Consider the following 18,391-nt stretch of genomic DNA (forward strand, 5'->3'; position numbering starts at 1 on the left):
CAACACCACAATATTAAAAGCAAACAAGGACACAAATATGCAGCACAATTGTGCAGAATGTCAAATCAGAATGACCCATAGTAAAAGTATTAATCTCCTCCAATGCCTGTCAGATCTTTCAATTGACTGCAGTGTGCAATGGATTAAGCCCTTGAAAAGAAATAAGGCGACTTGATCAAGTGAACCATATCTTTTTTTTTCCCCACTAGCATGCAAGGTGGAAGTCATTTTAATTTATACATTTTTAGTAACTTCCCTTAGCAATTAATAGTTTCAACATTAGGCCCTGTGCATGGCTTGCCACCATTTTGTGGGGCAGGGTTATTGCACTGTCTTCTTCTTGTCCGTTGACCTCCAGAGCATGCAGACCAGCTGGACCAGCAACCCCAGTTTCCATTGATAGGAACATCTGGAGAAAACATGAAGAAAGACAAGTGTGTCACAAGAGAGATTTCTTTTCATAGGAGATACTCCCAGCTCACACAAATCATACTGACCACCCACAGATACCCCACGCCCACATTGCTAACATCTCAGATCACTAAAACGGGATAATTATTTAAGGATGCTAATTCTCTATTCACTATTGATGGTGCTTGTTCAAACTTTGCATTTCATTCTCTGGGACTATGACAAGACACCAGGTAGTTTGAGTTGAAGTGTAGTGATTTACCCCTCCTGGTTGAAATTAATGGAGTCTGAGGAAGCTGGTCACTTTATATTATGGGGAGTCAGGGCAGAAGAACAAGGGGGTAGAAGGTTTATGTTTAAGTTTCAGGTATCCTACTTTAACTTACACCCTTCTGTCAGTCACTTGTCCTGCTAGACCTCCCCCTCACACACCTTTTCTCAAGGTGACCATGAGTCCTGTTTTGGGTGGGACAGTCTCTTTTTTAAGCCCTGTCCCAGCTGACCTGCTTTTCAAAAGGAGGCATTTGTCTCATTTGCTTTTGCTGACTTGATCAGTTGGCGAGAGCAAATGGGACAAAGGCCTGTATTTGTCCAATAAAAAAATGGTGAGGCATGGTGCGGAGGCATGTCGGGGACAGAGTGAGAGCTGAGATGCCAGTGCCTCGGAGGGGAAAGGACAAGGCTAAGGAAGCGGGGTAGGGAACATCCCAGCATGTGGGCAGAGGGGAGAAAAAAGTTCCCAAGACAGGGCAACAGCCTTGCAGGTGGGGGAGGGGAGAGGAGTGACAGAAGGATGTCCCATTTTCTCTTTGGGAAATGTGATCACCTCTTTTTGGCCTTGGACATGCAAGTAACACAAATTATCATTAAATAAGACTAGTTATTCTATCAGTCCCTGCAGTGCTCTGGTAGACTCCCACCCCAAAATTTGACACATTGCTGTTTACACTAAATTGGGAGAAAAAGTATACAATGGGATCAAGGGACATTACTCCAGGGGTGGAAAATAACAAAAATGAGATTTAACTGTGAAAAATTAAAATACTGCTGTAGTATAGTTAAGGAATAATAAACTGAGATATTTACTGTATAGAAGGAAGAAATTGGGGAAGCAAAGATGCTGGAGGAGACCTAGGGCCCATCATGGACTGGATATCAGCCTGGAGTCTATAATGGGATATGAGTACTGGTTTAAAATGCCCTGCTCAAAGTACAGAACTAACAAGAAATAGGGCCCCACCAAATTCACAGTCCATTTTGGTCAATTTGACAGTCATAGGATTTTAAAAAATAATAAACTTCATGATTTCAGACATTTAAATATAAATTTTCTGTGTGTTGTAACTTTAGGGTCCTTAACCCAACCCTACTAAATATAATAATAATATAATATATGGAGACGCACATCTCACAGAACTGGAAGGGACGCTGGGAGGTCATAGAGTCCAGTCCCCTGCCCTCTTGGCAGGACCAAGCACCATCCCGGACAGATTTTTTTTTAAACATCTATTTGCCCCAGCCCCCTAAATGGCCTCCTTAAAGGCTGAACTCACAAGCTGGGTTTAGCAGGCCAATGCTCAAACCACCGAGCTACCCCTCCCACTCTTAAGGAAACCCTGAAGAGAGCAGCATGGAAATAAGGATAGCATATCGTATTGCCACTCTTAGTCCTGTGCTGCTGCTGGTGGGTGCATGGGCACATGGCCGGTAATCATCACTCGCCTCTCACCTAGCTCTGAAGGCAGCACAGAAGTAAGAGCAAAAACAGTGCAATAACCCTACAATAACTTTGTGATCCCCCCAGAGCCCCCAGTTCGAAAAACTCTGGTGAGCCCCATGAAATCTGTATAGTATAGGGTAAAAAGTACAAAACAGACCAGATTTCAATGTCTAGTGCATGTTTTTCAGGACTGTGAAGTGCGTAGGGACCTGATAATAAGGTTTTGGTGTGAAATGATGTATAAAATTGCACTGAGTTTTTGCCACCACAGCAACAGAAACATGTAGTCACATTGGAAGGACTTCTGAGTAAAGGACCAAAGGGATGGATTTAAAGGGAAAAATTAAAATCTTTTAAAAATTTCTCTCTATATATGCATACACATCTAGGCCCCGGGCCATTTATGCCAATATGAGCTTTGGTACTGACTTCAGGAAGCAGACTTGAAACTCTACATTTTGTTCCAAGTTATGCTACACATTCACAGCCTAGTCTTGGATTTAACCTGTCTGCCTCTGCTTACGCAGCTGTGAAATGAAGCTGGCTATAGTATCTATCTATCTATACTGATATGTAGAGTGTGTAAAAGATGGAGTTACAGATATGATAAGGTTTAATGAATACTATAGCTAGATCCATTTCACAGATGGGTAAGCAGAATCAGACAGTTAAATACAAGGCTGGGCAGTGAATGTATGGCACAGCTAAAGTCATTGGCAAAACTCTTCTTGACTTAAATGCTCCAGGCCCCAACAGTCCTGATTCCAAGTCCTGTGTGTTAGCAACTAGGCCTAAATAATTTACTCACATGATCATACGACTGACCCATCCCATTTCTACTTTCCTTTCAGGATGATTGTTTTTAGTTTGGGATCCACATTTCTTTAGTCATCTTTCTAATCCTTCTTACCTTTTCTTTCTGTGTTCTCACAGGCAGTACCATGATGTCCCACAGGACAAATACATTCACAGCGAGTTTCTAGAAGGATAACAGAGAAAGGTAAATTACTGTACTTCACTACCATATATACTGAACATTCCTGTACAGATTCCAGTTTCTATACATAGAGAAGTGAAAAGGCTGCCTCTCTGGCGCAAACTCTCTTTTCCTTACGTGCATGTGCAGAACCTAGCAGAATGAGAACCCACATCTCAGAATTTATTGTCTGAGTACTAAAAACAATGGACATTTGAAAACATCTGTCACTGCAAATTATCCTAAATGGAGTGTTAACAGCATGTTAACAGAACTCAGCCTAATAATTTATTTAAACAAGTGTAATCATCAGAGGAATCAGTTAAGAGCTATAATCAAACTAGCTGGTACCTGAATCAATCATTTCTGCCTTAGATACACTTAGATGATAACCAGGATTCTCATCAGGACTTTTGCAGATGCAAATTTGAATTAGGTACTTGAACAATATCTTCTTTTATTAGCAAAACCCACACACCATATATCTCCATTTAGAAAATGGGGTTTTTATTCAATTTAAATTACTTTCCCCCAGCATTTTTAAATCAATGGCAGCTTCAAAAACAAGGGCAGCTTCTATTAAAAATGGAGAGAAGGAAAGGATACAATACTGGCTGACTCTGACGATGATGATGATGATGATGATGATGATAACAGTACTTAGCACTTATATGGTGCTTTTTATCTTCACAACACTTTCTCAACACTCATTAATGCTGAGACATTAACATGATGGTAACAGTCTCAAAAGCACAGAAATAGACAAAGACATGAAGTTTTCTTTTAATGAATAATTGAGGTAGGAACTGTTTATTAAATGTAAATAATACAGATACTTGCTAAAATGGTGTTAACTTGCTGCAGCTGCAACAAAACTATGGAGATTTATGCATGAATTGATTCTTCTTAATCTACCTTTTTATTATGTTAATCAGGATCAGGTCTGCCCGTACAGAGGAGAAAGGGGGCAGTTGTCCTGGGGCCCAGCAAATCAAAAGGGCCTGGGATGCCCAGCCCCTGCTACTGCTACCACAGGAGCAATGTTGGCTGCAGTCCAGTCCCTTAAAATCTCTGCTAGACCACCACCTGCACTTCCTCAGCCCCGTCCCTTCTGCCTGAGGACCTGCCCCTTCCAAAAGCACAGAGCTCATCCCCCGTTACTCCTTGCCCAAAGCCTGGCAAGTCTGTCAGCACCCCCCGCCCCCCCGCCCCTGCCAATCAGGACGAATAGGCAAAAGGAATAGACAGATTACCAGCCCGTGAAGCCTCCTGCCTATGAGTCCTTTTTGTTTATACTATGTATGTATTGGATGTGAGATGCTACCTTTCAGAAAGGGAATTCCATTGCCAAGACATGGAGCACAACGACAGGAACTGGTCTCCAGCTGAAACTCCTCAAGGGCACGCTTCATATTTTCCCTTATTGTATTGGCATTTGCAAAATCTGTTGCCGTCACCAATTCAGAGAGGGGTGCTACCTGAGGAAAGGGGGAGAGGAGAAACAATTGTTGTAGTCATCCAAAAATCAAGATGTTTTCAGAATTTCAGCCCTGCACTGTGATCAATGGTGGGACGTTGGCTTATAAACAAAGCACAGGCTCCGTGTTCTGAGATTTCTGCTCTGCGGCAACGCCAATAAAAGCTTTCTAAAATGGAAAGGTTTTTATGGAATAGAATAAATACTCTCTCCATCAGCACCAGCTTTCCAGTTAACTTGTGCTTAGGTTAAAAAAAAAACATTTTCATTCACCACTCACCTCGAATTCAAAATTTTGACCAGATGTAGAGTCATCTGAATAGTAGGAGGGAAATTTCACAAAAATCTCAAAAGATTTCCTATCTTTCTGATTTTGGAATTTAATGAAAATTCATTAAAACTGAACAAAATTAAACAGTGCTACTTAAATTGACTCTCTCTAGGTAGGGTTGCCTAGTCTGGGTTTTACCTAATAGTTGGCTTCTAAATCTAGGTACCACTTGGTGTCCAGTTAAAGAGGCAACCTGGCAGTGTCCAGTCACATTTACTGGATGGACACCAAAAGTCCAGTTACCGCAGAGCAGGAGGAGGCACCGGGTCATTAACCCAAACCAGACTCTGTTTTGTCCCCAACCTCCAGGCAGATTTGTTGTCAAGCTGCAGCAACTTCCATTCCAGCTCTGGCGCAGGAGCCTAGCTTGATGAGGGCAAGTGGAGCAAAAATGGGGTGGAGTCTTAGGGGGAAGAGGTGGAGCAGAAAGCAGTACCTTGTGGAAAGGGGCAGAGCAGGAGCAGAGTTTTGGGGGGGTCCAATTACCAGCAATTGGAAAGTTGGCACTTTACTTTTAGGATATTTCCTAAAACCCCAACCGGGAAGCATTTTGTTTACAGTACAATGACAATGTTCACACACCACCCTCGTACATAAAGTTTTGAATTGCAACCTAATCACTGCTCCATTTACAGCCTGGTTAAAAAGCCAACAGAAATGTTCTCGTTACCTTCAAATGTGGGTGGACTGGGTGCATCTACATTGCACACAGTGGCAACTAGTTCTATGGCAGTGAAGGGAGGGCCTCCCAGAGGGAAAGGAAGGGGGTAGTTGGAGGCATTCCATTTACCAATTAAAATTTGATGGAGGATTAGTAGGGTGGTGCATCTCCCAAGTGCTACCAAAAGACATCCCTTGACTACACCCTTCTTTCAGCATTATTTAGTGAACACGCCCATGTAACCCTAAATGCCAGTGTAAATGGGGAGGCACAGGTTAGGACAGTAAAGATGTGCTTGAGGAGTGAGAGTATGTACAACCCCTACAAGGCTGGCTATTCATCTAGCCACACCTCCCTTTCTACACTACCATGTTCGTGGTGTAGCATCCTGCTGCCTCTCCATGGATGGAACTGTCCCCAGAAAAGATACCTGTCGTGGAAAAGACCCTGCCAGTTCCTTGCTGCTGGAGCCCTTCCTCCCTACCACAGCCTTTTCTTATGCCACTGAGAAGCTCCAGAAACAGGGATCTGCTGAAGCCTTTCCATGCTGCCTTACTATGGCCACAGCCTTCTCACCGATGCATTGTTACACATCACAGTGTAGACAGCATAGTCACTGTAGTGTGTAGCAGAAGGGCCAGCTGCTTCATCGGGCCCGTGGACAAGGCAGAGGGAGTCCCTGCTTTGTGGCCATGAAAGTGGCAGGGCCTCAGGCAGGAGGCAGAGGGGCTGGGATTAGGCAGTTATTTATCTGGAAGAACTGACGTGTCATATAGCACTATTTTATTTCCATCCAGTGTGCAGAGCTGCTAAGCTTTGGGAGAAAGACCTGGACTTGCCTCTGTTTTGGGCATCTCCAACAGAATAATTATGTTACTTTCCTGCTGCCAGGACACATTCTGCCATCAGTTACACTTCTGCAAACCCCAAACTATAATGGGCTTGCAGAGGTCTGAGCAATGGCACAGACGGAACATCCTGGGCTGCTGAGGGTAGAAATTGGCACAGAATAGAACCCTAAAGATCCTTCAGGGCAAATGATAAAACAGTAGCTAGTAAGAATAAAGTCTGAGGATCCCTAAGCTAAGTTCACATGATTGGTAAGTAGAATAAAAGGACCAGTCCCTCAGTTTGTACCACTTGAGGCTCCAGCCCAAATTCACTATCATAAGCAGAGCAAATTTGTTATGCTGGCCATCAGGATCCCTCGAACATGAAGCCCCACAACACCATTTGTACAGGGTCATGTCAATTCAGAAGACAAATGCATTTTAAGAAAAAAAGTGCTTTAGTGTAATGGCCATTGTGTCTCCATTTTTCAACAATGATCTGTGTTCCACCTTTTACTTTTTGAACCCGTATCGTATAAATAAGGAAATGCCTTGAGAATGACCTGTCAAGTGCCTTTAGTAGATGATTTATGAACTGCTTTTCTTTATTTTTCTCTATCAAAGCATTTTTAGGGCTCATGTTTAGTTACGCACTACTGGTGCTTTTGATTTTCATACTCCTCAAGGATATTAAGCAGGGAAATTAAAGGTTATAGATGCCAAATCCAAATTGCATCAACCTATGATTTCTACTAGCTGATCTAGTCACTCACATCAGAATCCAAAGAGCTAGGGAAAAAAACAGCCTTAGTTTTAGAATTTTCTTTAAATGGGATACTAAGTGTAATTTGCACAAGTACAGACACTGAGATCTTTGGGATTCAATGCAATTATGAAATGGTGACTAGATTATATGACACAGTGGACTTTCTCCTTGAAGCCTGCTAGGTGACAAAGAAATGCATGATATTGTCAAAGCAGAAGAGCGGAAGGTCAGACAAGTAGACGTGGTTGAGGGCAAGCTCAAAATATGGGGACTTTTATTACAAAAGGTGGGAGGGGGAACAAGATAATAATCAGTGGCCAGGGTAAACTAGGAAGCCCTGGAAAAATAAAACACCTATTGAGCAATGTAGACAAATGCAGAAAGAGCTGATCTAAAGCTTGTTGAAGCCAACAGTCTTTCTGTTGGTGCAGAGGGTTGTAAATCAGTCTACAAATTTGTAGATTTCCGTAGTATTAAACACATTTTCACTAGAGATAAACAAACACTAGCTACAGGCACAATCTAATTTTATCTGGATCCACAGTTCAAATGAACACCACAGAGCCCGAGTGGGTTTGAACCAACCAATGCTTTTAGGCGCAGACTACAGAAGATTAGAAAAATGGCTCTTTTAATGAAAAGAGAAACAAACATTTTTTTATCGAAAGGTTCTAGAGAAAAATTAGAAATTTTGTTGAAAATCTGAAAATTGATCATTTTCAGTCAAAAACCAAACATTTTGCGATGGAATTGTTGCCATAGTGCCTCAGGGGAGTCATAATTCAGTTGCCATGTGCTCTTGTTGTCCACCCTGCCCCCTGCTCTATGGCACGGGGACATCACTAACAGCCTCTCTGGAACGTAAGGACATCTCACAGTCTACTCCTCAGAGATCCTGGTTCTTCTTCCCAGGCCCTGTTACTGCCACAGGGATGCTGCAGTTAAGCGTCTTGCTCTGGCAGTGGCCACATGCTTTTACGCTTTAGATAGCAGAACCCTTTTCCCCAGCATCAGCCCCCCAGTCAGGGCTGTGATCCCTCTCCAAGTCTGGCCTGCAAAGCCTTTTGGCTGGTGGTGTCTCCCTGTGCTGAGTCTCTGCCTCGCACGCTCCACTGCTCACTGCACCCATCTCCAGACTGTTCCTGCTCAGCTCCCTCTCTGCTGCTTTGCTTCCAGCTCCTGGGCTGCTTCTCTGGTCCCTCTGTGGTTAAAGCCCTGTTCCCAGCATTGGATCTGATCTCTGGGCAGCTTCTCGGGTTCTCTCTGGCCAGTATGGCTTTTGCTCCCCACCTCAACCCAGGCTGTTTCCCTCTCCTTAGCTCAGCCCCACTCTGTTCTGACTCGGACAAATGCAGCTCACATGGAGGATGGGACCCCCAGCCTCTTGATACGCTCATTAGCCAGCCCACTCTCTCAATCAGACTGACCTGGAGCACTGTTCTCTTCCCACTGTTCCTCAGACTGTCCATTTTAGGGCCCTGATTTCTCACAGGCCACTAATTATTATGTTGTCCCCTCCCATCTTTTGTAATAAAAATCTCACAGCTCCATCCCTTTGGTCCTGGGAGCTAACCAGTAACTCACAACTGAGTGTTAGTAAAGGATCAACAGTCCCCTTCCATGTATTCCAAACACCCCATGGCACTTGGCTAAATTATTAGTGTATTATTTACAATACCTTTAGCTTTGTGATTTCAGGGTTGTACTGCACTGCATCTCCCCACTCCTGCATTAGCTGAGCAGTTGGCAGATCTTTGTAGGCAAGTGCTGTGATATGTTCACTCCCTCCACCACGAACAAGGGCTATAAAATCTTCCACAACTTTCTTTTGTTTGATGCCGTCTGAAAATGTGGAGAAAGCAAGCAGCTCAGCTATGCTATTTCTTAGCGGGTCACAAATAAAACGAGAAGTTAGGAGCAAAGCAGACTCTGCCCATCACATATCCTCTTTAGAAAGAAAATGGGAAAGTGGCGTTGGTCACCATTATTTATAAACAGACAAATATTTGTCACTCCCTACTCTCTCTGACTGCAAAGTGAGGGGGTGATGATTTCAAAGAGTGTGGCATATGAGTGAGGACTTAAAGATTTGTCTCACAGTTCTTCTTTTGACATTACTATCAATGAAAAACAAAAACAAATGACTCGCTCTTAGATTTTAAAGGAAGGAGGAAGCACTGGATCACTTAATCATGGAGGAAAGAATAATAAATCAGCCTCCCCTTATTGTGGCTGTCATTGAAAAGCATCATCAATTTTTAGTGCAAGATGCAGCACCTCTTCCTTGAGTATAGGGCATAGCTTGATTCTGCTTTAATAGTTAAACTCACATTCAACGGTGCGAAATCAGACTCTCTGAAACAAAGCTCATTTGCTGCATGCAGATCTATTTTACTCCTGAAGTGGAACATAAATTGCTCTAATGTGAAAAGAAAACAAAGCCCAAGACTGTTTTATGATTACCTCCAACTTCTGTTAAAAGAGCATCACAACCAGCTGCTGATATTCCCACACCTACATAAATTTTTTTGATAGCTCCACCAAGTTGAAATTTATGCTGTACGCAAGAATGGACATCGCTTAAAGAATAACCTAAAAACACAGTAAAACATCAGAAATTTACAAAAACACCACACAATTTTAAGCACATTATGCTGATGTTTTGCCCCCTTCCCTTTGCCTCCAGGAATCTTTCAGGCCCAGTCCTGCTCTAAAGAAGGATCTGGTGCCCACACCTCTCAGCCCTCCCTGATTTTAATGGAGTTGAGTGCTCTCAGGATCAGGCCTTTAGTAAAGGCGAATGTTCCTTTCAGCTTTAAGAGGTGAGATGTTTTTGCTTGTGGGGCTACATCAAATGTCCCCTTGCCCCCACTCACGCATCTGATGAAGTGGGTCTTTGCCCAGGAAAGCTTATGCTCCAAAATATCTGTTAGTCTATAAGGTGCCACAGGACTTCCTGCTGTTTTTGAAGACACGGACTAACACGGCTACTCCTCTGACACTTATCAAATGCCATGGAATTCCTGGCACAGAGGAAATGGCACATTACAATGATGAATGTCATAAGGATATAGTTATCCCTTTAGACCCAAGCTCTGTTGCAAATTAAAAGTTTGCAAACTAATGACAAAGGGTTCTATCTCTCAACCATTTGCCATTGAGCATAATGCTTACCACACTGAGGGATTTATACAAGACTATTTAGAACTGGAATCTGTCATTCAGCAGCAAACCGTTGTGGGATTTGGCTCTAGAGGTCCCAATTTGGCAAAGTACTTAACCATATGACTTACTTTACATATATTATTATTAGTCCCACTGAAGTTAGACACATGCTATAATACCTAGCTGAACTGGGGCCTTAACAAGCAAGGACCATACGCTCCATGCACTCCCTTCACTTCACCAACCAAAGTCATGTAGCCTGCAATCACATTTGACAGTTTCTTACCTTCTACTGGGGAATAACACTAGCACTAATTAGTTCTCCTGGATGCAATAAAAACAGGTTGTCCTAATTAAATCCTAAGCTAACATTGGCTATTTCACTTTTATTATCAAATAGAATTAGATTTCAGCTTTAAAATCCAACTGGCAACATGACCAGTTTATTTGATCGCTCCTCCATTCACACTTACTTTGCCTATTTCGAATATAAGGCCCTGGATGCAAGGCCTGTCTTTTGCTATTTTTATGTGCAGTGCTTAATCTGATGGTGAACTGAGGCTCTAGACACTACTGTGATGCCAGAGATAAATAATAACAGTAATACACTGGTGAGTTGATGTGAATGTCTAGAAAAACACATAACTTGAGACAGGCCCAGAACAAAACCTGAGATCTTGAATACCACAGAAATTCTGAATGCCTGGAATCCAGATCCAAGTTCTGTCCCTTTAGCTCAAGTCCACATGCAGAATTCACTAATTTGCAGAAGAGCAAACAGAAAGCAGACCCCACTGTGTAAAACAAAAAATACTTTTGCAAACAGGCACTGAGAGCAGTGACTCTCTCTCTCTCGTGCCAATAGATAACCAAAAGAAAGCTTCGAGAACAACAAGAAGTCTTGTGGCACCCGCTATTAATAATCATCCCACACCTCTCTCTCTCCTACACAACAAACACTAACCCTTGGAAAGGAGCAGAGTCAAACAGTGAGGCTATATCTACACTAGATGCATCTGTCGACAGAAGTTAACTGTCAACAGGGCAATCTCGACAGAATTGCTGTCAACAGATTGAATCTACACACAACTTTCTTTGAGAACTGCCAGACTGCACTGCCCTCTGGTGCCAGAAGGCGGAGTGACAGCTCTGCAAAGAGGGCTGCCCAGCAACCAGAAGCCCTCTCTGTCCAGAGATTGTCATGCCTCAAATTTTTGAGGGATAATACTGTCGAGGAAAATGCAGAGTTCTGTCAAGACTTTGCTGACAGAATGCTTTAAGTGTGTAGATGCTCCCTGAGTTAAGTCAACAGAAGACCCCCTCTGTCGACAAAACTCTCTAGTGTAGACCCAGCCTGACAGCAGCATCGGGCAGAAAAGTCACCCAGAAAATTATTTCCTGTTTCCGACGTTCCTGCACTCTGGAAAACTTCTGGAGGTAAGCAATGTTCACAATTATCACTTGTAAGGCACTGAGGAAAAAATCAGAGGTTTTGGTTTTGAAAGCCATCTGGGGATCTAGCTGTGTGATTCTCATTCATTGTAATGTCTAGTCAGCTTTAGAAAGACCAACTATGGGGCCTTGAATGTTGAAGCGATAAGTGCCAGCAGCTGTTGATGAAAGCGGAGGCTGCACAACACCATTTGAAAATTAGGCTTTTGATTCACATACACAAGGGGAAAGCATTATCTTATTCAGTATTTCTCTAGGGTTTCATAGGAATAATGCTACAGACCTCAGCACTCCCGCCCTACCCCCCACAGCCACATCTCACCTCAGGCCTACCCCACTCTATCCACAGGGCCTAACCTACACAGAGTGGTGTCTGGAGGTTCAGGTAGGAATAATGCTGTGGAGATGACAATTGTTTTCTGAGGGCTTGTCTATACTTGTGTGATGAAGATGAGGCAAAATCGATCTCTCTGGGCTCAGCTGTCGACCCCTGTACTCCATGGCTGCATCTACGCTAGCAAGTTCTTTTGAAAGAAGGGGGCTCTTTCGAAAGATTCTGCAGTGCATCTACACACAAAAAGTGTTCTTTTAAAAGTAAATCGAAGAATGCAGCTCTCCTTTCAAAATTGTTCTTCCTTTCCTGTTTCAGGAAGAGCACCACCTTTGAAAAGCTTCTTCTGAAAGAAAACACTTGTAGACGCTCTGCATGTCCTTTTTCAAAAGAGCAGCCCTCATGGGGCCTGATTTTTCGATCCCTGGAGTGGTCTTTTGAAAGAGCGGGGGCTGTGTGGATGCTCTCTTTTGAAAGTGATCACAGTTTTGATCCCTTTCTTTTTGCATCTGGGTGCAATCTTTCGAAAGAAGTTCTTTGGAAGAGACGTTTCAGAGGCCTTTCTTTCAAAAGATCTCCATAGTGTAGATTTAGCCCATGCAGAGTAAGAGACATTGACACAAGACTATAGAGGCTCAGTCTTCACTAGGGAAGTGAGTTGATTCTGATATGGTGATTCTTAGCTACACAAATGTTCTAGCTAGAACTGCATATCTGAAATCAACTTATTTCCCTAGTATAGACTTACCCCTCGAGAGGAGTGCACGTGGGACCAGAAATAATAGATTTGACCCTAAAGCTTTAAAAACTGTTCTTTCATTAAATGATATATAGTACTGGATACACATGCCTTCCCGTTGGAGTTCTGCACTGTTCACAACCAAAGTATATTCATAGATGCCCCCAAGAGTAGCTTCAGTGATGTAATGCGTCCCATAATCTCTGTAAAGTTCTCTGTATTCGCCATAGCTGTACTCCGAAGGCAGCTGATGGAGTCTCTGCAGAAACTCATAATGGAGCATCAGACTCCGAGGCTTCAGTTTGTAATGGGCAACATCCAGGTCACAACGAGCATGAATAAATTTGCTGGACTACATGAAACATTGACAGATACACAGCAATGAGATGAGGGAGACAGTTCTTCATGAAGCACATATTACCTCAGTAAATGTTATATATACTGTATGTGCATTATACAGCAAACTCTTTCATATCCAGAATTTTATTATCCAGAACTCTCCAATAACTGGCATTTTAACCATAAATGCATGTTAGTTAGGTTAGGTTTTCCATAAATACAGTATAGTGAAAGCAAATACAGCATAGTGAAAGCAAATACAGCATATGTTTACAGTGCATAATATTACTGTTGTTGGTAAATAAAGTACTCTGCATACATTTGTGGTTGTTTGTATCTTAGTATCTAATCTTGTTTTTTAGTGTTATGCATTCCCAGGTATACCCCTCTATTATGCAGAATATTTGAATATCTGGCAACCTCTGGTCCCAGGACTGCCAGATATGGAAGAGTTTAGTGTATAAATGAATGTTACTGGATGCCATTAAGCAGCCCACACAAATCAGTATACTGTAGATAGACCTTCATTTGCAAAATGTGCCATTATCAAAACTCAAAGTGAAGGGAGAAACTTTGCACAATGGAAACAAAGACATTCCCTCAACCAAACTATTGTCCAACCCAAAATACATTGTTCCCCTCCTCATGCTTCATGGAGCAAAAGTCTGGGTAATCAAAAGAGCCTTCCATTGTGCCCTAAAGACATTCAGACTCAAATTTGTTTTGGCCAGCAAGGTAAATACTTCCAAGAGCTGAGGATCTTTTCATTTAATAAGCTCTCCAATCTGGATAAACAAATCTAGGTCACTTATTGAGTCCAAAGCAGGACTCATTGGGTGGAATACTGTGGTCTGTGTTATGGAAGAAGTCAGACTAGAAGATCATAGTGGCCCTCTTCGTCCTCAAAAATCAAAGAATCAGACTAACATGGCTAACCCTCTGAGACTATATAACAGCAGTGCAACTCATCAGCCAAAATGAAGTAGGCCTGGTTTCTGACCAGGGAAGGTTAAGAAACCAAAGGATGGTGCATGTTGCCCCACAGTGAATTGCATGTCATGGCAGGAGAAGAGGATGCATTAAACTCACTTCAGATGTCTTGGGGTGTAGATCAGATCACAGAAGAGATCAAATTTTTGTGGACAAGAATGAAAATATATGCTTCATCGTGAACACGCTGCCAGTAATTCTGCACTATGTACTCTGTGTTCTGTGGGTGTCTCCTGTTCACCAGTGTGACATGGCACATGCTAGTCTATAATTAAATAAGTGAAAGACCTGCTAGCAGTTTTCATTCTATGTTAGTATCTTGGCTAATCTACAGTTGCCTACGTAGCTTTCACTCTTTGCATGTGACATAACCTGTCTGTACAGTGACATATCCTTTCTTGATTAACCCATCTAACACCAACATGACATTTCCTATGTGTGCTGATGTCCTGCAAGGTCAGTAGTCTTCTACTGCAGACTTTTCTATGCATGCCTAAGTGTATAAAGCCTCATATAAAAGCTTTTATTCAGGAATTCGCTTGCTGTTCAATGGAACTCACCGAGCTGCACAGATGGAATTTCAAAGTTCTAGGGCTCAGTCTGTAATAACAATCTGCTTGTGTGAAATCCCTTTGATTACTCACATTCTGGGGCATATCTCTTTCCCACCCACCTAACAGGACATTCACGACCACTGCTGTTTACTGTTGTGCTTGGAATATCACGTGTGCTAATTTTGTTTATGGTCTCCTGACCTGACATATGTGCTATGGTGCATTAAACTCCCTGGCAGGGTGACCTGGTAGTCAGTGTTCCCTGCAAGGTGAGTGCTTGGGTGGCTGCCCGAGAGAGATTCAAGTGCTGCCCAGTGATTAGCAGAGCGACCACATCCTCTTGCAGTGGGCAGAATGTGTTTCTACTGGTGGTGCACATCCGTACATACCTCGGTGCACATGCCAAAATTTATTCAGCCCATGCACAGAAATTTACTGCTGGTAATTTACGGTTAGTATGTTCAGTGGCTGATATGGAGCCATGTATCAGCTCTTTTAATGTCTCAGTTTTAGCATGTGCAATATCCTCCATGCTCATATAGTGTCTGCTCTGCATCAAGAGGCCCCCTGCCAATCCTACCTATAGGACAGGATTGGTACTGTTTGTACCAATTTGGTACTGTTATACCAAAAAGTGTGTACTTCCCTTTGTGCCCAGAAGGTCAGTTTGGACATCTCTCTCTCTCTTTTTTTTTTTTTCAATAAGACTCTATTGGACAGACCCTCAGGCAGGTCTAAAGTGTATAGTTCTATGATTTGCCTTGGAACTATAATCCAAAGGTGGACCAACTAGCCCTATATTTTTATTCCTGGATACATGCACTTTGTCAGTCAGGTCATGCTTTGCTTGCATGCTAAGCTCTGCTAGCTATGGGATGGCAGGGCAGGATATTACCTGCATCTGTCCCACTGCCTTGTAGGCAAGCACAGGATTGTGTAACGCTAAGGGCGTAAAAACCCTGAAAGAAAATCCGGAGTAGAACAATGAAGATGGTCAACACTGAGGTTTAATAAACTATCTACCAGCACTTCCTGCTCCCAATGTAGAGGCTTTGCCTTTCCTCTGAAGTTTGCTTGCACAGTCAAGATGGGGAGTATGGTCCAGGGCAAGCCATGCTTTCCATATTTTTCTCCACCTGGGCCTTTTAGACTCCACCTTGCACCTCATCACAGCAGGAAAACAACACTGGAAGTTGCAGTTTATCAGTTCATCAAAAAGCTGCAACACTCAACGGTGACCTCACATCCTCAACAACCAGATAGCAGTAAAGAACAGGTCCATTATTATTATTGTGCCTATACCTATGTTTAAACTTCACATCTCAGGTGCTAGATACTAAACTGAGCACACTTTTAAGTGGAAATTCACTTACAGTTGCAGAAAATTTTTTCGTCCTTCGAATGAACTTCTGGAACCTGTTGTCATTGTAACTGTAACCAATTTCGAACAGTCCTGATATCCGGATTCCAAAACTAAAGCTTGACTGCGAAGCTTTTGCCCTAAGGACTTCTTCTTCAAAACTTGAGTAAGATTCATATTCAGTCAATGTAAATTCATATTTGCCTTTGGTCTAAACAAAAAGCAAAAGCAAAACATTTCATTTCTTGCATTCTGACTACATACCTGAAACCAAGCGGAAGATGTATTGATAGTCTTGCAACAAACATACTTTTGAACTAGCGCTTGCACTTTGAAGATGAGAAGCGTGGTATAATTGCTAATCATCATTATTATTACTACTACTACAATACCACTTGATTTGCAGCACGGGTTAATAATATGCAAATAAGAATCACTGTCTCTTTTGTATTGCTACTGCCTACATCTTTCTCGTCAATCTCATGCAAAATGTGTGAAATCTTATGCATAAAAGTCTATGAAAGTTTCAAATTGTTTTAAATTATGAAAAGAACAAAGCTTGCTTAATTGGCATCATATATTAAATCATACTAGACAACACACACCATTAACTTCCATGGGCTTTTAATCAGGCCCCATATTTGATGCCCATTAAAGGTGAATAACAAATATGGAAAATACTTTGGTGCCTACTCTTTCATACAGTATATGCTGGGTATTTTTAAACAAGAATGCTTTTTTGCAATTCTGTAGCCTCCTGTAAGCATATGACTCAATAACAACATATTCCAGGTTGCAGGTTCTTGTCCTTTAGTGGCCTGGCTGCCAGCTACGCTGCCAGCCCTGTGATGGTCCACCTCTTGCAACTCAGCCAGGCCACAAAGGGTCCCATCCCTTCTGGGGTAAATCAGTAAAAATCTAACCAATAATAGTCCATCACATCCTATTGACTTGTCTGAGTCTGGGCTCTCCAGTTCTTACCTCGAGTACGTGTGAGTCTTCAATAGCCCTTACACCTTGCAAGGCAGGTTCTGCTCCACATTTGCCGGTGATGTGGCAGGGAAACCCAAAGCCTTCCTACTCCCCTTGGTTCCAGTCTAGAGGCCCTTGAACAGGAAATCAAGGCCTCACTCCATAAATCCCTGGCAGCCTCCTTGGACTGACTCCTACCCTTGCCCAATCTGCAGCCTCTTTCCTGGCTCCTAATGTATCAGAACCACTCTCTCTAGGCTTCTTCCACAGGCTCACTGCTGTCTTCTTAGCATCTGGTTCTGCTGCAGGAAATTCTTCTCAATTTCCTTAGCAGGGTAATCCCCAACTCAGCAGCAGTCTTCCTGCTCCTTACAGATCTCTTTACCTGCATGCCACATGCTGGGATGGACTCACCAACTCAAGTCCCACACTCCAGCCAGGCTTCTCTCTACTTTCCTTTCTGGTTTATCTTTCTCTGAGGCTTTGTCTACATTAGCTCAGAAGATCGACCCGCTGAGGGTCGATCTTTTGGGTTCGAATTCACAAGTCTGGTAGGGATGGGTGAAATCAACCTCTAAGGGGTCACAGTCAATCCCTGTACTCCATGCAAGATACATGGAATAAGGGAGGTCAACAGGAGAAACTCTCTTATTGACCTTTTTCAGCAAGGATGGCCAGGTAAGCCAAGTGCAGACAGGGTCAATTCTAGTTTCACAATTGCTATAGCTAAAATTGCGTTATCTGCAGTCGACTTACACTGCCTAGTATAGACATAGACTGAGCTAGGTTCAGCCCTTTTAGCTCTGACTCCCATCTTCTACTGGTGTAGCAGGGCAAAGCTGATTGCACCAACAGATTCTCATTAACCCTTTCAGGCCCAGGGAGTGGTTGGTTCATCCCATCAAACCTCTCTTCTATTGGAGGACCTCAGAGTCCTTTACAGATTTTTTTAAACAAACCCAAAGCCTCACACTGCCTACTGGATATGAGTATTTTTACATCACTTTTATGGAGCAAGTTTCTGAGGCAAAGAGAAAGTAAGGCCCGGACACTACATCATTAAAGTCATGAAGATTTGTGTCATTGACTTCCATGTGCACTGGAACAAGCCTGACCTGAACTTGCCCAAATTCCCATTAGAAATCTTTGGCAGAGCTAGAATTAGTTCTTCTTAGTTAATATATTCCCTTCTGCTGGATGCAGCAAAACAAAACTACAGCAATATTTTTCATAGATACTATTAAAACATGCAGAAAGATTAAAACCAGTTTCCAGTTATCTGGCACCTAGAAAACAGTCTCTGAAAAATGGAAGCAT

The 18,391-nt window shown here is 42.6% G+C and overlaps 1 protein-coding gene across 1 annotated transcript in view; it reads right to left on the reverse strand.

Annotated features, from left to right (window-relative positions):
• Nucleotides 1-257: 257 nt before the first annotated feature.
• Nucleotides 258-18,391, reverse strand: part of C8B (complement C8 beta chain) — a 36,819-nt gene continuing 18,685 nt past the window's right edge. The window contains exons 6-12 of the mRNA XM_075003143.1: nucleotides 16,116-16,313; nucleotides 12,971-13,211; nucleotides 9,636-9,764; nucleotides 8,851-9,014; nucleotides 4,432-4,585; nucleotides 3,042-3,110; nucleotides 258-409 (exon numbers count right to left, since the gene is read on the reverse strand). Of these exons, the coding sequence (XP_074859244.1) occupies nucleotides 258-409; nucleotides 3,042-3,110; nucleotides 4,432-4,585; nucleotides 8,851-9,014; nucleotides 9,636-9,764; nucleotides 12,971-13,211; nucleotides 16,116-16,313 (1,107 nt within the window). The remainder of the gene's footprint in view (nucleotides 410-3,041; nucleotides 3,111-4,431; nucleotides 4,586-8,850; nucleotides 9,015-9,635; nucleotides 9,765-12,970; nucleotides 13,212-16,115; nucleotides 16,314-18,391) is intronic.

The sequence above is a fragment of the Carettochelys insculpta genome, chromosome 9, assembly GCF_033958435.1.
Source record: "Carettochelys insculpta isolate YL-2023 chromosome 9, ASM3395843v1, whole genome shotgun sequence".
Lineage (NCBI taxonomy): Eukaryota > Metazoa > Chordata > Testudines > Carettochelyidae > Carettochelys > Carettochelys insculpta.